This window comes from Nannospalax galili, unplaced genomic scaffold (assembly GCF_000622305.1).
Source record: "Nannospalax galili isolate Female #2095 unplaced genomic scaffold, S.galili_v1.0 scaffold505, whole genome shotgun sequence".
In the NCBI taxonomy this organism is placed as follows: Eukaryota; Metazoa; Chordata; class Mammalia; order Rodentia; family Spalacidae; genus Nannospalax; species Nannospalax galili.
Genome location: NW_008352327.1, coordinates 998,334 through 1,019,284, shown reverse-complemented (window position 1 = coordinate 1,019,284; position 20,951 = coordinate 998,334). Strand labels below are relative to the sequence as shown.

Below are 20,951 nucleotides of genomic sequence, written 5' to 3'. Positions count from 1 at the left end.
TTTCTTTCTTTCTTTCTTTCTTTCTTTCTTTCTTTCTTTCTTTCTAGCTAAGGTTCAGGACTAGTTCAGACCTGGTTACAAATCAATGAGAATTTTCCATGTTGTATCATTAATTGAAGTTTTCTAAATAGTTGGGATTTATGGTTCAAATCCAAGCTTTACCACAAATAAAATATTTAATCCTGGGCACATTACTCTCTGCTGAACAGGGACCAAGGGGGTCTAAAGACAGGGATAGGGAAGCCAGTAGGGAGGATGCTGCAGTGGTCCAGATGTGAGGTTAGAAAAACTAGATCAAGGAGGTGGTGGTGGGCCAGGTATGGTGCTGCACACCTTTGTAACTCCATACAGAGCTGGCTTTTAATTCCCATGTAGCAGAGACTGGCCTCAATTTGGGGTCCTCCTGACTGTCAAATCTGCTGAGATTATAGGCATGTACCCATCCATGCTCAATAACATTTGCTGAATGAGGGCTCAGTGACAAATAGGAGGTTTAATTGGGCACCCTACTGCATTTGGGGACAGATGGGAGCCAGATCTTAAACAAAGGTCCCCTTTACAAATGGGCTTTGGGGCTAACTAAAAGCTGACTCCCATTTTTTTACAAAACAAAGCTTTTTCATTCAAAATTTCCACAAAGATAAGAGATTTCAGTCAGCAACTATAATAACAGATTTGAGTGGCACACAAAAAATTGAAGGGAAGTTCAGAATTTAAACAGAGTTTAGACCTGGGTGTGTAGGCTCATACTTCTTATCTTTTTGAGACAGGGTCTCTCATAGCCCCAGCTGGCTTGGAACTCACTATGTAGGCCAGGCTGGCCTCTATCTCACAGATCTGCCTGCCTCTACCTCCCAAATGCTGGGATTAAAGGTATGCGCCACCTTGCCTGGCTCATACAATCCTAGCATTTGGGAGGCTGAGACAGGAGGCTCATGACAAGTTTAAAACCAGCTTGGGCTACAAAAACAGACATTTTAGAACCAAATGGAACATTTTTTTTTTTGGTCTATTTGAGAGACAGTGTCTCCCTATAGCCCCAGCTGGCCTGGAACTTGCTATGGACAAGGCCGGCCTCAAACTCACAGAGCTCCACCTGCCTGTGCCTCCCCAAGTGCTGGAACTAAAGGTGTGTGCCACCATGCCCTGCGGATCTTAATTTTTAAAATGTAAACACTATTTTATGAGTCAGAAAACTGTGACAAAGTGAAAACAAACACCTTGCATAATACACAAGGTCGATGGTGGCACCAGGCTTGAAACCCAAGATTGCTGGATCCCACACATGTAATACCTACTGACACCACCTACTAGCCATTAAGGGGAGTGGTGGGGAAGAGAGGAAGAACAGGCAAACTTACGGCTTCCTCCAAGTGCTGCTGATCTGGATTATCATTCGGTGTGTGCCTCAAGATTTCTCGAAGGAGCAGAGGGTACTTCACCAGGCGGCTCCTGGGAATGTCAAGGAAATTCCAGAGGTCCAGTTTGCGGCTGAAGGGGGACTCCAAGCAGCGCTGAAGGAAATCCTGGACTCTGTGATCTTGCTTTTTGTGGTCCAGCAGAGCTTTGGCAGCCACTTGATTGCTGCAGTAGCTGTCGTAGGAGCTGAGGCACGGCAGCTGGGAAGGAAGCACAAAAAGGCTGGCTATCAGAATAACTGAGCTCTGAAGGTACAGGTGAGCATCACTCAGAGTGAACAAACCCCAAACCAGTCTCCAGACCCAGGATTCCGTTACCTCTAGGGCTGTGCTGGAGAGCCTCAGCTATCAACTTGACACACCTGGGTGAAGGGAACCTCAACTGAGGAATTTCCTCCACTGAACCGGCCTATGGCCATGTCTGTGGGTGATGTGGGAGGGCCCAATGTACTGTGGGCAGTGACACCATGGGCACGTGGTCCAGCACTGACCAGGGGAGCAAACCAATAAACAGTATACCTCCAAGGTCTGTGCTCCAGGTTCCTGCCCTGAGTTCCTTTCTTGGTTTCCCTTGATGATGGACTATAAGTTCTAAGCCAAAGAAACCCTTTCCTCCCCAAGTCGGTTTTGGTCAGTGTTCATCATCACAGCAATACAAGCAAAGTAGGACAGTGGGAAGAAACTATCTAGTTGAGCTTTCAAAACAGCAGACGAAGCACAAAGTACTTTTCTTAGGGTCCCTGTAAAAATTGGTTTGCTTTTTCTGTCAATCTAAGTTAGAAATGAAATAGCCAGTATACTGCATATGCATATGGGTCAGAATTTTTTCAGTGCTGAATTGAACCCAAGGCCTTGTTCATGCTAGCTGAACATTCTGCCACTGAGCTACACTCCCAGCCCAAGAATTTCCCTAACCCTTTCCAAAGTACTCAGTAAGGCAGAAGCTATCTTTATATTTCATTTTCTAAGAAATCTCATCTTTACTTATGTATTTGACTTTTGTGGATGTATTCATGTGTGTAGTGCATGTATGCATGCGTGTGCGTGTGTGCACTTTTAAAGGGAGTAACCTCAGCTATTGTTCCTCAGGTGTCATCCACGTGTTTTTGTTCTGCTTCTAAATTCTGAATGTGTACAATGTGTGTGTATATGATGTGCATGTATGTGTGTGGGGTACATATGTGTCACAGCACACATGTGGAGGCCAGAGGATGACCCTGGGTGTTGGTCCTCATCTTCCACTAGTCTGAGACAGGGTTTCTTTGCTGCTTGCTGCTGTGGAATGGGCCAGGTGAGCTGTCTGTGAGCTTCTGGGGAGGCTCCCATTTCCAGCTTTCATCTTCATCTTGTCGTCAAAGCACTGCAATTACAGATGTGTGATGTTGCGCCTGTCTTTACACGGGTTCTGGGGGTCGGAACTCAGGCCCTGATTCTCTACAATTACAGATGCATGATGCTGCGTCTGACTTTACATGTGTTCTAGGGATCAGAACTCAGGCCCTCATACTCTACAATTACAGATGCATGATGCTGTGCCTGACTTTACATGGGTTGTGGGGATTGGAAGTCAGTCCTTCATACTCTATAATTATAGATACATGATGCTGCACCTGACTTTACATGGGTTGTGGGGATAGGCACTCAGGCCCTCATACTCTACAATTACAGTGGGGATCAGAACTCAGGCCCTCATACTCTACAATTACAGATTCATGATGCTGTGCCTGACTTTACATGGGTTGTGGGGATCGGAACTCAGGTGCTCATACTCTAGGCAAGCACTTTGCCCACTGAGCCATCTCCTAGTCCTCCTCTTTTACTTTTAAAAACAGGATTTATTTTATTGTTTAAGATTGCATGATTCTGCCAGGTGTGGTGGCGCAGGCCTTTAATCCCAAGAGGCAGAGGCAGGCAGATCTTTGTGAGTTCAAGGACAGCCATGACAACTGGGGCTACAGAGAGACCCTGTCTTTTTGAGTCTTTTTTTGGTCTTTTTTGAGACAGGGTCTCCCTGTAGTCCCAAATGGCTTGGGACTCACTGTGTAGACCAGGCTGGCCTTGAACTCACAGAGATCCACCTGTCTCTCCTGGAATTAAAGCATGCGCCACCATACCCGGCTTAGGGCAGCCACATTATAAGGGGCCTCAAGAAGTTAAAGCAACAGTATGATTAGTTAAGAAAAATTAGTTGCAGGAATCATTTAGAAAAAATCTTTTAAATAGAGTTCTGATAGGCCAGGAAAGGTTCTTGGTTTTATCTTCTGGTTCACATCACAATATCATGCAAGAACAGTTTAAGCTTAAAGGTTGTAACAAGTTAACTCCACTGCCTTCATTCCAGCAAAATGCTAATTTCCCTGACAAGTCCATCAGTCACGTTGTGCAAATACCACACCAGAGAGTCAAGCAAAGAGCATCTCACCCCCTCTGCTACTCCTCCCTCCTAATGCACCACAGGCCTGAAATGCTAGTGCAAAGCAGCCCAGAGTGGCAATATGCGGCCAGCGGCCTAGATGCTCTGCACTCTTCTGAGGAACCAATGAGGATGTCGTGTTCACCGTGACGTCTGCTTGGTAGCACTGAAGGCATCTTTCATTGCTGCACCCTCAGTACTTTGCACCGTGCCTATTATACAGAGGTCTGTATTCAGGATGAACAAATAAACGCAAGTTGAATGGGTCATAAGACTGGAGAATATCTGATGGCTACAGAACGCGTCCCTGTCTAAACAAAAACAAAAACAAAAATATGGGCCTGTGAGATGGCTCTGTGGGTAAAGGCATTTGCCTCTAAGCCTGACGACCAAGTCTGATTCCTGTGACCCACATGAGAGAAGGAGAAAACCGATTCCACAAGTTGTTCTCTGACCACCACATGAAAGAGAACAGGCTCCCACAAGCTGTCCCCGGGGCATACATACCCATACCTATACACATAAATGTAAAACCAAAAAATGAAAAACAGAAAAGCAGCAATATCTGAAGGTCTGAAGTTTGTAGATATTCTGCTGCTATTTTTTAAAAAATGGATATCCTCGGGGGGCTGGAGAGCACTGGCCGCACTTGCAGAGGACCACAGTTAGAATCCCAGTACCCATATGGTGGCTAACTACTGTTCGTAACTCCAGTTCCAGGGGATTAGACGCCCTCTTCTGATCTCTGTGGGCATTGCATGACATGGGTACACTTACATACATGCAGGCTTATACACATATACACATAAAATAAAAACAATCTTAATTAAAAAATAAATATATTCTTTTAAATTTTTACTGAATTTTTGAGACTTTCATACAATGTACTGAAATTATTTCCTCATCATGGAGTGAAATCAAAAAAAGTACCAGAGAAGCAGATTTATAAGATTCATTAGTGAGTTCAACATTTCTCGGAAATGACTTCTATCCACATAATAATCAAACAAACAAGCAAAATGCCCCTCTGTGTTAAAAAAACAGCTGCAGAAATTCTTTGCTCAACCTTACATTTGGAAGTAATGGTAATTCTCTTTCTCACCCCCCTTCCCCAGATGTGATGCTTGTAATTAAATTTTCAGAGTTAATTAGAAAGTACCTCAGGTTCTCTTAACGTAATTTCCACTTCCTCATCTCTAAAGATCTGGAAATGACCAGTTTTCATTAAGTAGAAGCAAATCAGCAGCAGCGATCAGATATGAATGAGGAGGGAACTCCAGCCATACTGCTGCTTGCTGTCCAGTGGTCCATTACTCTCTCTGAACCTGCCATCTGCTACCATGGCAACGAAGTTAAGCTTTGGTCCTGTGTTCATACCTGACAGGGTGCTTATTTCCTAGGCCTGATACAAAAGGCTATCATTTGGTTCAGCCACTGGACAGGAAAGACCACAAGTGACCTTTAGATAGGAGGTAAAAAAATGTATCCATCTTGATTACCAAATACTTAGATACTCTAAGAATTATAAGGTAAAAAAATAATCTGTGGTAAAAAAGACAGACTTTGAAAACACAGCATCAGGTTCAAAGATAAACTTGGACAGCTGTTTGTGGAAGAATCTTCTGAGTCTCAGTTTCTCCCTTTACAAAATGGGTGTACAAAGACTTTCTCCCTTAATGAGATAAGGCATGTAAAACGCACAGCACAGAGCTTGCCCCCTGGTTAAGAAGTTAAATACTAGCTATTATTATTGCTATTATTCTTTTGCTTGTCTGGTTTTTGTTGTTGTTGTTGTTGTTGTTATTTAAGATAGGGTCTTACTCTGTAGCCCAGGCTGGCCTGGAACACACAACAAAGAGGTGTAAGCTACCACACCCAGCTCCTAGATGTTACTATTTATCCTTATAACATTTTATCAAGAAACTCTAGAAAAGCAAAGCTACTAGCTCACCTAGAGTCTGAAGCCTATTGCTTGGCTCCTTCCCACAAAGTGCTGAATGACTTAACATCTCTTTAAATAAACTATCAAGAACTTAAAAGGGGGAACTAGGGAGGTACAGACAGGAGGATCAGGTGTTCAAGGTCATCTTGGCTATACAGTGAGCTCCAGGTTAGCCTGGGCTACATGATACCCTGTCTCAAAAAATCTCAAATAGACTCTATCACTCCCTCCAAGGCTTAGGAAACTTCCAGGAGAGGGGGCAGAAAGACTGTCAGAGCCAGAGGATGGAGCGATGTGTAGCAAAGTGATATCTTCTGGTGACATGGCCCTTGGGCTCCTGAACGCACTGTGGCTGTGATTATCTGCACAAGATTAGCACAAGATTAGGCCTATCAACAAACACTTGGTCAGGGATCAGGGAAGGGCCCATGAGGCTCTAATCCTCTCTCAGGGAAGTTCCTCTGGCAGTTAATGGTTGCTGGGCAAAGGGTGCAGCAATGGTAAGTAGCCTGTGCTCCAGTAAAGAACCTCCCACCCATATTCATGCATGTAACACTAATTGAACTCAATGTTTCTCAAAGAAGGGGGGGACCTGTTGGAAAGAAGAAAGGTTTCACTGGGAGCTTGGGGGATGACAGTGGGGACTATGGGGTGAAATGACCAAAATTCATTATATACATGTATGGAACTAAGAATTTAAAAATAGAAAGAAGTTTTAAAAGGCCCAAATAATATATGTGTATGTGTATTGATGCATACATATATATATATATATACACATACATATATGTATATACATATATATGTATATATGGAAAACACTGTTTTCTCATATAGTTTTTCAAAAGTCTATGCCCCAATATTAAAAAAAGTTCCAGAATAAATCTGTATTTTTGCTTCCATACACTGTGCCCCTGTCTTTGGAATTAAAAATTAACTAGAACCCAAATTAACATGAGAACTTTCTGCCTTGGAGAGCTTATAAATTATTTTATTACTGAGATCAGTCACTTGGGACATCGTCTCTTTGTGGCAGGGAAGGCTTACTCAAACAGGATGACCTGTTAGGAGGGGGATACTGCTCCTCTGTAACCAGGGTGGTTCCTTGAAGAAAGGCAACTGCTCTGTTTAAGGTCTTCAAAGCACAAGTCATGGATTCATTCTTAGGTCAAAGGCCCAGCCTATCCTGTCTACAGGGGCAGCTTGCTTGTCCAAAAGGCTTTCTTTCACCTTTTTCCTTTGCAGGAGAATAAATCAATTTTTCATGGGTCAAATGGGCTCTGACTTTTCTCACTCAGTGTCCAGCAAGATGTTTACTTTGTTCTGTAAAAAGAGTAGAACTCAAAAAGATGTACCCCCTTGGTTTACAGTTCCCACTCGTTCGACACATCTGCAGTCAAAGAGGAAAAACATTTAACAGCTTTTTGGGCTGATAAATAAGGACCATTTCTCATTAAGTCTGTCAACAATAGGCCACTTGTTTAATTTCAGGCTGCTCTTCAAGCTTCAAGTTCCCATTTGATGTCTGGAAGGTCCAGATAGCAAAAGACTGGCATGGTCGCACTTCCTTTGGGAACGCACAGAACATGGCTGTTAAACTTTCTCCAAATCAAACTAACCTAACACAAGTGACAAGCGTGCATTTCAGAAAAAAAATGTTAATAAAGCAAAGTCCTCCAGTTTGAATCTGGCACAAATTCATGAACTGCATATGATACTCATTCTGTATCATTGTGTCATGAAAAATGGATCAGGAACCCAGTACTTCTAAAGCACAGATTTACTTCCATTCAGGGAGTACAGAGACTTGGGAAGTTTAAAAAGCACGTAGACCTTCTGGTTAAACCCTCTCTGACTCCAGCTGGCTGGCTCTCTTTGGAGGAGCATCTTTGTGAGTTGAAGAAGTTTAAAACATCCTACCAGAGCTCATAAGACAAAGTCAAAAGTCTAAGATGAATGATCTCAGAAATATTAATGCATATTATCTAAATTATTCAACTCAGAACATTACTTGTCTTTCTGATAACCTTCAGATAATTCAGCCTTGATGCTAAACTTGACTCCTGAGCTGGGAATTAGCCAAGTCACAAGACACCCCAAAGGGTCTGGATCATGCATCTGAGAAGCACCAAGGCGGAAACCAGTGTTAAAATGTTCTGTACATCCACATACCACCAATGGCAACTGGAGGTTTTAGGAAGGTTAAAATACAAATTTAACTGGAGAGAGAAAACTCACATGGAGGTAGGATTTATAAGCTCTGCAACACTCTCCAGACAGGAAAATGACTTCTAATACCATCACTGCAGTCCCTGCCTATTTTCCTGGAATCTTGGGTTAATCAGCAGAATTTAGAGATCTAATCTCACCTGGAAGAAGTCATGATGGTAATCTGATTTCATTACCTACTTCATAACAGATAAAACACATCTGAAATGAGAACGGAGCACTCAAAGACTCACAGACGGAAACAGAATAGGAAGTGGTGGGGACTTCAGAAAAACAGTGCACACCTTGTCTAAGAAAGCAACACAATGAATGGCAATGTTATGCACCCCACTGGCAACACAAATTCTACCTGAGAACTAAATGTTCATAAGTCCTAACCTAGGGTCATATCTTCTTTCTTTAAGAGAGGGACTAGGTTATATTGGGATAAAGGCCAGTATAGCCAGCAGTTATTTAGGACTATAGATATGTGTGCTAAATATCAGCAATGTGCAGTCATTATCCTGTTTGTGAAACATTCATACCTTGGATTTTTTTTTAAACAGCAATGGGGATCAAACCCAGGACCCTGTGCATGCTAAGCATGGACCACACTACTGAATTATACCCTAGCCAAGATTTTTAAATTAATTTCTTCATTTTTATTTTATATGTATGAGTGTTTTGCCTGCACATACACCAGATCCCTTGGAACTAAAATTAAGAAAAGGATGTTAGCTGTCACATAGGTGTTGGGAACTGAACTCAGGACCTCTGGAAGAGCAGCCAGAGATCCTAAGTGCTGAGCCATCTCTCCAGCCCCCCAGCCAAGATTTTTTAAATAGCCTGAAAAGCTACTTTTGATGACTGACAAGAATATGTCAAGCCAGACCTAGTAACATAGGTCTGTAATCTCAGCTACTTGGGAAACTAAGACAGGAGGTCCAAATTCAAGGCTTGCTGGGCTTCAAAGTGAATTCAAAGACAGTGTGGACAATGTAGTGAGGTCTTATCTCAAAATAAAGGGGGAAAAAAGGTGGGACGGGGCCAGAGAGCTATGGCTCAGTGGTAGAACATTTGCCTAGCATGTATTCAGTACTTCAAAAAAAAGGAGTATTTTTTACATAGAGTAGAACTGATAATGCTGGGTGTAGTGGCATACCCCTTTAATCTCAGCACTTGAAGGCAGAGGCTGGAGGATCTCTGTGAGATTGAGGCCAGCCTGGACTACACAGATAATACTTTAATAATAATTGGTATGGAGTCAATATATTATCTAGTCTATTTCATGTGAAACTAGTAACAGTTTCATGTGTACTTTTTCTTTTTGGTCTCTTTGAGACAGGGCCTTCCTGTAGCCCCAGCCGGCCAGCTGGCCTAGAACTCACTATGTAGACCAGGCTGGCCTTGAACTCACAAGAGATCTGCCTGCCTCTGCCTCCCAAGTGCTGGGATTAAAGGCGTGCACCACCACGCCCGGCCTTCATGTGCACTTTTCACTTACTGTGAAAATGCCATGTTGTTTTTAAATGCAGTAAATCTGCAGTAAGAAAAAAATGCTTTTGTGCTTTGATGAAGTAAAACCTAATATACATTTTACTGGGTGACTTTTTATCTTACATGACAACCAGTATTTGCCAACAAGGAAAGTCCAGGTAAAGCAAAATCTATCTTTAAACAAGACCAGGGAACTTTTCTTACCCAGCCCACGAGGATGGGACCGACATGCTCAGTGGAACCATCAGGCTTCCGAACATCCCGAAGCTGACTAAGGAGCTCTGGTAAAAAACAAACAAAATGCTTATCTTGCTGGTATTCAATATGAACAGGAATGGAAGAAGGTTCTGGGCCAGTCCCATTATTACAAAATCACTGATATGTTAGAAGATAACTCAGTTAAGGCTACAAGTCATGACTTGTCTGGGCCCAAAACTATACCTTCATGTAGAGGAATTAAAGAGTCCAGTGTTCCAAAAATTTGATTCAATTCTTGCTCTGTCATTATCGAGAGTTTCAGCATGGGGTCATGGTAGGCCTGTAAGGGAAGGATAAGAGATGAACACAAACATGGAAAAATCAGAGGAACTAAGCTGTTTGTGTGACTCCTGGGAGGTGCTATGTAATAAATAAATAAACTAGCTCCCCACAACTTCTCCCATAATGCCATGGAAATAGACAGGTGTGGCTGGAAGAGTGGAGAATCCAGTTCTGCCTCCAGCCTTTGGTGGTTGTTGATAAGTCAGAGCAGTTTTCCAAACTGTGTGTTTTATTTTAGTCTATCCTACATCTGGGAAAGAGCATAAATCTTACATGGAAAGCAATCTTGACTGTTACAAGGTTTTTAAAAATCAACACGATTCTACGCTTTGAAAAACTCCCACTTTATTCAATTGTTTATTCTTTTCAAATGAATATATATTTAAAGCAAAGAAAAAAGTGATTGCACCCTTCATTATTGATTTGAAGCAAAGAGAGTGAAACGTTTGCCAGTCCTAGGCCTCTTATTAAAGATAATTAAACAAGAATGCAAAATTATATCCAGGGCTCTATGACAGAATATAAATATAGAGATGGAGTCTGGAGGTCCAGATTTTGAATTCTCAGAGCCCACATGAAAGCCAGGTGGGCATGGTGGTCCACCTGTAATTCCAGTCCTGGGAAGGTGAAGAGGCAGGGGAGCCCTGGAGCAAGCTGGCAAACCAGACTAGCTATATTGATGAGCTTTGGGCTCAATTAAAAGACCTAGTCTCAATGAATAAGGTGGAGAACAATGGAAGAAGACTCACGATGTTAACCTCTAGCATCCACGTACACAGGCACACATGTGCATATAAACTTGCATATACATGAGAACATGTGCGCACACACACATGCATACTACTCATAGACATGTGCAAAAGAAGAGAGACATAGAGGGCAGTTCCTGCCTTCAGGGAATTTTATAAAGCTAGTTGTGGAAAATTTTTAAAAGATATATGGAAAATTAAACATATGTTTAAAAAACAGTTCAAGATTAACCACAGGAGAGATGGCACATTGTCAAAAAAAAAAAAAAAGGCCAAGTCATAAAGTGCTCTAGAGGTCAGAAAATTAAAGGTGAGGTGGCCAGGGGAGATGAAGATGAGCCATGTAGTAGAGGAGGCAAGATGTGTCACAAAAGGAAAGGACTGTGATTTGTGCCTGTGAGATGGGAAGAAGTAGATGATGGAGAGGAAAAGACAAGGGCACAGAGGAAGGCAGAAGCACTGTGAGCCAGAGGATATACAAGGGACACTGGAAGGTGCTGGTGTGAGGGAAATTTTGACGCAGGAAGGGGGAGGTGGGTATGTGACAGGCAGGAGGTCTCCCACATGTAAATTCCTTCTTGGTTCACTGAGCCACTCCTCCTCCATCCCTACCTAACAATTTCTTAGCAGCATCCAAGTAAAGCTTAGATGGCCATCTTAGGAGTGCTAGAGATGGAACTTCCTATGAGCAGAAAGTATTGAGGATCCTTAAAGATGGGAATCATCCTTCTGACCTCAAGAGTCTCTGAGGTTGTCATGAATAAAAAGATGGAGGAGTCTGAATTGAGCTTTCAAATATGGAGGGCCCTGGAATGGAAAAATGTGATACAAGACATGAGTTTCCGCCCTTCCTCCCATACAATGCTGATTATAAAATAAGTTCTTAGGGGCTGGAGAGATGGCTAGGTGGTTAAGAGCACTGGCTGTTCTTACAGAGGACCCAGGTTTGGTTCCAAGCACCCACTTGGTGGTTAACAACCATCTTTAACTTCAGGTCCAGGGACTCCAACACCCTCTTCTGGCCTCCATGGGCATTGTACGCATGTGGTACACATACATATATGCAGGCAAAACATTAATACATAGAAAATTAAAATGAAAACAATATGTTTTTAGGTGGGAATATAACTCAGCAGTAGAACATATGCATAGCACACTCAAGTCTGAATTTGGTCCTGGGCACGAAACAAATAACCTCTACAACTCCCTCCCCCTCAAAATCCTCAAAGCCTGTTTCCATATAAAAGACCCTTATTTACTATAGCACACAATTGCTTACTTTACTTATCTACTTTCAAGATTCAAATGTCTCCCTAAGACACAGTTCCAGATTTAGATATCTATTTTCTCCCATGAACAATGAGACCTCTTTTTTCAGTGTGTTTTGAGATAGGATCTTGATATGTAGCTCAGGCTGGTCCTCCTACCTAGCCTCCCGAGTACCTCAAGTGATAACTTCTAGGACACTGAAATACAGTTAAAGCCGGGCTTCCTTGAGCACTTTTGGATTTAAGCTGCTACATTCTTTAAGGTACACTGGGCACACTGAGGTGCCCTGCAGGTGCCAGGTGTGGACAGCTATCTGCCTTCTTGCTTTGAGCATTGCCCTCTCTGCTTGGTTTGTGGTCACAGGCTCTTCTCAGTTTCGGGATGACTTGACTTAGTCTTAGAGAGGGTGCTCATAAACATCATCTTAAGACTGAAATGACTCAGAGGGGGTGAAAAACACAAAGTGACTCAAACAACTACTGTATTTTAATGTACCTTTTTTGCTAACTTCAAGTCCTCTATCAAGTCTTCTTCTCCTTGAGAAAGCTCAAAGATTGCCTGCAAGAAAAGATAAAACAGACCTGATCAATTCTTCATTTATTAGGCTAAATTCAAACAGTGCCAGCTCTAACATTCAAAGCTTAAAAGTTCTGAAATATTTAAAAAAATATTCCCGAGCTCAATCTCCAGAACCATTAAAAAAAAAATAAAGGCTGGGTGTGGTGGCACACCCTTTAATCCCAGCACTCAGGAGGCAGAGGCAGGAGGATCTCTGTGAGTTCAAGGCCAGCCTGGTCTACATAGTGAGTTCCAGGTCAGCTGGGGCTATAGGGAGACCCTGTCTCAAAAAGACCAAAAAAAAAAAAAAAAAAAGGTTCAATTAGCCTGAAGCAGGAGCTAGAAAGATGGTGCTGTGGTTAAGAGGACTTCCTGTTCTTCCAGAGGACCTGAGCATCCACGCCATGCAGCTCACAACCAGCTGCATCTCCAGGAGATCCAGACGCCTTCCTTTGGCCTCCAAGGGTACCCCACACATAACACACATAAATAAAATTAAAATTTAATATTTAAAAAATTAGCCTGAAGAAAATGCATCTTGTAATTAAAATCTGCAAAGAAAAAAATACAACAAAATTTCTGGGTAATGGGCTTTGCTGTGAGAGAGCTTTGACATTTATTTCCAATTGAAGTCATCCTTCATGTTTTAGAACTCTGATGAAGCCGAGCAAAAGAGAATGGCATCAAATGAAAGGATTGTTGTCTGAGCCTTGAACTCCATGTCTTTGCTGTGAGTGGCAATCATAAGAGATGATGACCCAGAGTCTGTTCCCAGTAAAGGATCTGGCAATATTATTAACGAGACCATCACAGCTCGCCTCTTTCTCTCAAAGAAGGTGAGTCTCAGCAGAAGGCTATGTTCTTATGATTAACTTGTCTTGGAACTGGGATTACAGAAAGAATCCAGCATCTTGTCACTGTAAATAAAACCTGGTGAAGTTAATTCATTCTGAAGTACTTCTCAGCCCTACAAGGTGCAATAAATAAAATGACAGCAGCTGGCTGTGTGCAAGAGTGTGTAAATGGACCGTTTTTAATCTGGCTCCGTTAAGCCACCATAATTTAGAGAGCTATGATGTGTAGGACACTCTCTCTCATCTGGGATTCTAAACATTGGGCAAACATGATTTTATTAAAGGACCACAAGTTTGTGGATGGCTCAGAAACAACTGTAGTGTTTCCAAACTGGAGGGAGTGAACAACTTTTAGGCATGGCCATTACCTTGGGGTTTGGGGACTAGAGGACAAAGCAGGTGGAGGGAGGACACCAGGCTAGGGGACACCCCTTCTTGAGGCTCAGGGAAGCTGGATGTCATGGCCTGCTGATACTATTTTATTTGCCTTTATATTTTCAAATAATTATACTCACATGAAAAGCTGTGAAAATAGCACAGAGTTGTCCCATGCATCTATTACCTGGCTGTCTCCAGCATCACTGGCCACCTCCAACACTGGCTTCTTATGTGAGGACAGTATGTTATCAAAGCTAGGAAACAGGTGGGCTCAAAGTCCTTAACTAGCCTGTATGTGGACCTTCCTCAGATTTCCTTGACCATCTGTTTTATGGGCGCTCACCTATACAGACTGATCAAATGTGGGCCACCAAAAGAGGAAAACCACAGGACTCCACAATGGGAAACATATATGACTTTGGAGTAAGAGAGGACTAAAATTCAAATCCTGATTGCAGCTTACCGTGTATTCACCATGTTTGAATATATTCCTCATCTGCAGAGCCTATGCCTGCTTGCCTGCTTGCCTGCCTGCCTCCCTCCCTTCCTCTCCCTCCCTCCCTTTCTCCCTCCCTCCCTCCACCTCTCTCCCTTCCTTTGGCTTCACTGTCAGACTATCCAAGTTACATGTGTACTGCTAACACTTGGAAAATACAGAAAAGCATAAGGAAGAAGATCTCAAATCCCCTACAATAGCATCTTCTTGACTCTGAGACTATAAATAACAAACTCAGTTTTTCCTACTCTCTCACTTTCTTTTTTCTTCCTACATTTTCATAACACAGACCACTTCTGACACCCACTGTAGGAGCTTTATTCCACACACCATGCAATGAATTTTGTAGCTGACACCAGGTAACTGTCCTTCTAATTCAGTTCTGATCCTACCTACTTGGAGACAGTGTTAGGTCCCTCAAGGGCTTGGTCCCAAGACTGTGTCCCTTTCCAGATGCCAATAAAAAATTTAAAAGGCTTTACCTGGGCTTCTTATCAATTGGCTATAAGTAAGGGTTCCCATGACTGTGCCCCAGCCTTGCTTAATTTCCCAGAGCTGCTTATAGAACTCAGGGCAACATTCATATTTGCTGGTTTGTAGGATATTAAAAAGGGTATGAACATCAGGACAGGCATAGGGGAAGGTACATTAACGGAGTACACCTTCCACATCCTTTCCACAGTGCTACTCTCCCAGAACCTCATGTGGTCAGTCACCCAGCAGCTCTCCAAACTTTGTCCTTCTGGGTTTCTATGGAACTTTGATCATATCAGCATGATTTACAAGTCACTGGACATTGGTTATCACCTTTGTTTGTTTGTGACAGGGTCTTCCTGTAGCCCTGGCTAGCCTGGAACTTGCTATAGAGACCAGGCTGGTCTCTCTCTCTCACAGAGAACTGCCTGCCCCTACCTCTCAAGACCTGGGATTAAAGGCATGTGCCACCTTGCCTAGCTGGTTATCACCTTTAATCTTGAGCCTCTTTCCCTTCTGTAGAGGTCAGGCGCTGGAATTTTCACTCCTGTAATCCTGCCTTGGTCTCACCAGTGACTAGTCACCATTCTGAAGCTACCAATAGCTGACAGCCACCAGTCAATCCATTAGCTCCTCCTTCTAGCCACTTTGAGAGGCAACATTGCTGTCAATCCTTCCAGAAATATTTTACAGTCTTACAAGCAAAGTCATATACATGTACTCACGTTTTGATTTTTCCGTTTTTATTTATGTGTATGTGTATGTGTATGTGTATGTGTATGTGTATGTGTATGTGCGTGCCTGCTTGTCTGTGTGTGTGACTTTTACAGGCACAGTAGCACACTCCCCTTTGTCCCTGCTTCATCTACTTAGCCAAACAATTATAAATATATCTTCCCGAGTTTCTGGAGTTTCTGTACAGTATTGGCAGTGTTTAAACAGTTCCTAGTAACAGAAGTTAGGCTCTTTCTAAATTAGAACTATTCTAAACACCACTACATGAGGAATCTTGCATGTATCTTTGGACCTATGTTCAAGTAGACCTGGCATGTAAATTCCTAGAAAAGAATAGCTTAGTTTCAGAACCTGGAAAGTTGCCAGTACCCCTTCTGCCAAGTTTAGGGACTCTGGGCATGGTGGCTTTCTGAGAATTTGAGGTCAATATGGTCTACATAGAAAGTTCCAGGTCATCCAGGGATCCCACTGGAGGAAACACATGTGAGAAGCTGGGCAGAGCCCAGCACATGATGAACCCCTTTATAAAAGGGAAGGTCATCAGAGCTATTTAAGGGAGGTAGATACAAAAAACTCACAGGAAAATGAACTGTCCTCCACAGGAAAGAAGTTTGTCTTTAGAAAGCTGAATTAAAGTTCCTTAAGCCAATTATTTTTAAGATATCCTAGAACTTACTATTAAAAATATAGCTCAATGATTGTCTCTGCAAGGATCAGACTCCTAACTAGACACTTGGCTTCAATAGTCAATATTGCAAATGCACTTTCTTTTCATGGTGGGACCACACCCACCCAGCTAGGTGCTGGTTTCTCAGTTTCGTCTGCCCTGTGTCCTACACACATGAATTCAAACTGATCTGGAAGCTGAGGCACCAGGCCCTGTGTAGTTCTCACATGCAGGGTAGCTCTGTGGGAGATAGAGGCAGCTCCACCAGTCCCCAGCCTACCTCCTGACGCTTGATCTCCTTGGCTGTAAGCACCTGACTGACACACACATCAAAGGTCTCACTCCACAGTTTGCTGTCCCTCCGTTTCGTGCTTGAAGAAGTGGCATTTCTGGACCAGGCTCGGGGGGCGAGGATGTCGGGGCGGCTCTCGCTGCGGAAGCTAATGGACCGCTGCACAATGAGAAAAAGAACCGGTCATGGGGTCTGAGCAGGGCTGGGTGGATCCTTTGAGCTGCTTCCTGATGCTGACAGAGCACAAATCACACATATGCAAGAGAGAGAGGGCACAGCCAAGGCTTCGGGGGAGTGGGAGACTGTTCTCCATCCTATATGCCAAGGAAAATGCACAGGGCTCTTTTCATACACGTTCTGTGGGCATCAGTTCTGTGTGACATGGACACTGAGTGAACTATAGAACAAGAACATGGCAGCCAGGCTTACACAGAAAAGGCAGCTCTCTCTTTCTCTCTCTCTCTCTCTCTCTCTCTCTCTCTCTCTCTCACACACACACACACACACACACTCTCCTACTGGCTTGTTTCCAACAATCAGCTCCTCCTTCACAAGGAAAAGGTAAACAGTGGAAGAGCCATAAACAAAACTTCGCCCTCTCCTCCTACAACAGGATCCCACTATCCCTGAGTGTCCCTTGTTGCAGTGGGCTTCTCCAGGCCTGATGAACCAGGTATACCCCTCCCCCATTGGAATCTCCACAGAGACCAGGCTAGGTACAGATTCCCCGAAACATGATTTATGAGAGAAAAGGGGTGGGGGAGCATTCCTCTGGAATAGCGAGTTCAGAGAAAACAGAATAGAAGCTCCTTGTAGCAATTCTCCTTGGTCACACAGAACTATCTACCATAGGTGGGAAGAAAGGGACATGCAGGATGAAAGGCGGAGAGACTGAGGAAGGGATAAAGCCTTTACTGAAGTACCGTTTGAGCTCCTGGATCCCACTGTGCCTGAAGCCTGGATAGAAGCTAGTAATACAGTCCCCTTTCTGTCTCCAGTGAGTTGGGGTTCTGTCAATGCAAAAAGTTGCAACTAATATGCATAACAAGTACCAGCCTGGCAGAAATTGATGCCTCCCATGACGTGTTTTCTTTTTGAAGAGGCCCTAGCTGACTTTGTAGGTCTGATCACACAAAGTCCAGTCTTGTGACTGAAATATGCCACCACAGGGCTTTCTCATGACAAATATGAAGCATCTGAAGAAATGTGTAATTTTTAGTTTTTACCCTGCAAGATTTCAACACATTCCCTGGAAACTACCAAAGCAAGAAAGCACTACTGTGTTCAAAACCCACTTTTTTTTTTTTTTTTTTTAAAGTCAGAGTCTCACTAAATAGCATAGGTTGACCTGGAACTCACTATGTAGCCCAGGCTGGCCTCAAACTCAAGATCCTCCTACCTCAACCTCCCAAGGGCTGAAATTACAGTTACACGCCATCATACCCAGCTAAAAAACAAAAAACCAAAAGCCCCACCTTATTTAACAAGTGTTCCCTGGTGCTGCTTCCTGTAGCCTTCAGTGTGAAGTTCCAACTCAGCTTGGCAAACAAGACATGTTATTATAATCTGACCACAGGCTACACATTTAGGACCACATCTTGCCACATACCCATTACCCCAGCCCGGCACCTTTAAAGTGCTGTTTGCTAGCCCCCTGTGCTTCCTCCAAGCAATTTTCTCCTCTTGGATGGTGTTTCTTATACTTCACTGAATGGTTCATTGTCCTCAGAATATAACCCAAATCTACCTTCTACCTTCTAGGAAGCCTTCACCTGTGTTCTCCATTCCTCCTCTCCTGACTGAGCAACCTAGATATCTCTCTGCTAGAACAGCGATCACATTTTACTGGATTTACTGGAGCTGTAAACTTACTGAGCATAAGATACTTGAGTCCCCACCACTAAGATACTACAAGGTATTTTGAGGTTCAATGATGAAATTCAACAATAAAATTCATTATAGTACTTTAAAAAAGAAATCCATTCAAAGGCTGGGAATGCAGCTCAGATGGTAAGAATGTTTACCTAGCATGTTTTTCTGGTCACTAGTACCACATAAACTGCATGTGGTGTCGTATTTCTGTAATCTTAGCACTCAGGAGGTAGAGGCAGGAAGATCAGAATTTCAGAGCAATCCTTAGCTATATAGTGAGTTGGAGGCCAACCTAGGCTACATGAAATCCTGTCTCAAAAACAAAGAAGCCACTCATTGTTAAGAAGGTTAGAATTATCTGTTGTCAGAATACTATCCAGCCATTATGGCAACTCTCCCTTCTATGCAAAATTACTTACCATTAATAGCTGTAATATGAACACTACATAATTATGCATAAAGTATATTGTGAACAGATATATATATAAAATGCTACCCATTTTTCATTTTAAATTCTCATATGAATAGTACAAGTGACTTCTAGTTTACTTTATAATTTTTTTATAATCTAAGGAAAATGAATAAATGAAAACTATAAGCAGGAAGCCGGGCGTGGTGGTGCACGCCTTTAATCCTAGCACTTGGGAGGCAGAGGCAGGCGGATCTCTGTGAGTTCAAGGCCAGCCTGGTCTACATAGTGAGTTTCAGGACAGCTGGGGCTATAGGGAGACCCTGTCTCAAAAGGACTAAAAAAAAAAAAAAGAAAAGAAGAAAGTAAGTGGAAACTTCCAAGGGGCTTTAGGGTGTCACCAGCTTTCTGAAGGCAGCGGGGTGGCATTGCTTTTGAGCAGTAAGCCACACAAGCTCCCCAGGCTGGCAGGAGCCTACAAGCTCCCAGCTCACAAATGAACTCTTGACAGCTGAGCCAGTCTTGTGCAGGACAGCAAGAAAGTACTTGCCCAGGTTGCTAATGGTACTCTACAAATCCTATGATCTCTTAAAAAAAAAAACAAAAAACAAAAAAACCCCCAGTGCCTTACAAACAGCAGCCAGACTAAATAGATGGCTTGCCTGCACTCAGAATCAATTAGCCACACTCACTGAAAGGTCAAAACAAGGCAGTGAGTCACTAGCTAACTCCCCTTTGTGGTACAGATGGGTGGGTGGGAATTAAAGAGCAGAAAGAAAGGAAAATACACAAAAAGGAAAATTCAAAATGAAACAGTTTCCACTTTCACTTGAAAGAATCAACCTCCTATCTCATTACACTTTCAGTCTGACCGACTTTGGACTTCCCCTACCAGTTTAAAAGTAATTTATGCCAACTTTAAACTTTCATGCCTTGCAGAATTATGTAATATTAAGTACAAATCCTCTCCTTTTTCCCAAATCCAGTTCCTGGCAGTAGCCACTGTTGTGTTCTAGATCTTTCCAAGCTTTTTCTGAGCATTTACAGAAAACAGAATGTTTCTCTTTTCATTAAACAATACCTTTCCATGTCAGCATATAAAAGCGACTCTTCAAAAACATAACTGAGATGAACTATTGAGAACAGAATGTAATGACACATATGTATGAAAATGCCACAGTGACCCCCTTTGCTGTGTATGCTAACCAAAGAAGTTAATTAAAAAGGAGAGCAGGGGCTGGAGAGGTGGCTCAGCAGTTAATAACTGGCTGCTCTTGCAGAGGATCTGGGTTCCATTCCCAGCACCCACATGGTAGTTAACAACTGTCCACAGCTCCAGTTTCAGAGGACTCTAACATCCTCTTCTGACCTCTGTGGGCCCTGCATGATATGGGTGCACTTACATACATGCAGGCAATACACTCAGACACTATAAAATAAAAATATTTTCTTTAAAAAAAGAGCAAATTCCTTTTAAGTAAGAACAATACTGAGATAAAATTCATGCAACACAAAACTAACCATCTTTCTATTTTCATAAAGATTAATCTATTTTTATTTTATGTGTATGAGTTTGCCTGCATGTATGTATGTGCACCACATGTATGGGGTGCTCACAGAGGCCAGAAGAGGGCGTTGGATTCTGAGGAACTGGGGTTACAGACTGGAGTTGTGAGCCACCATGTGGGTGCTGGGAACCAAACTCAGGTCCTCTGCAAGAGCAGCCAGTGTTCTTAACCACTGAACCATCTCTTAGCCCCTATTTTTATTTTTATTGAGACAGGGTCTAACCATGTAGCTCTGTTGTCCTGAAACTCACTGTGTAGATAGGTTGGCTTCAAAGTCACAGAAATCCATCTGCTTCTGCCTCCCAAGTGCTAGGCATTTAAGGTGTGCATCACCACATCCAGCCTAAAATGAACCATCTTTGAAGAGAACACATCAGTGGCACTGAGCACATGTTGTTCAACTACTTCTTCCTGATTCCAAAGACAACACATTAATTTAACTCCCAACTGATAAACATTAAAACCATTTCTAATATCTGGCTATTCCAAAAAGTACCCCAGGGAACATCTTTTGTGTATTTGTGCTAATATTTGTGAAGGCAGATTCCTGAGGTAGATAGAATTCCTTAGTCTAAAAGCTATCAAACATTTTTTTGTTGTTGTATCTTATTT

The 20,951-nt window shown here is 42.7% G+C and overlaps 1 protein-coding gene across 5 annotated transcripts in view; it reads right to left on the bottom strand.

The window, feature by feature from the left end:
* Arhgef3 (Rho guanine nucleotide exchange factor 3) overlaps window positions 1–20,951 on the bottom strand; it is a 321,412-nt gene that overhangs the window by 11,514 nt on the left and 288,947 nt on the right. For all 5 annotated transcript variants that reach the window (XM_017802271.2, XM_029554188.1, XM_017802272.2 and 2 more), the window contains 5 exons: window positions 16,479–16,649; window positions 12,532–12,594; window positions 9,920–10,016; window positions 9,683–9,759; window positions 1,362–1,619 (listed from right to left, as the gene is read on the bottom strand). In XM_017802271.2, coding sequence (XP_017657760.1) covers window positions 1,362–1,619; window positions 9,683–9,759; window positions 9,920–10,016; window positions 12,532–12,594; window positions 16,479–16,649 — 666 coding nt within the window. The remainder of the gene's footprint in view (window positions 1–1,361; window positions 1,620–9,682; window positions 9,760–9,919; window positions 10,017–12,531; window positions 12,595–16,478; window positions 16,650–20,951) is intronic.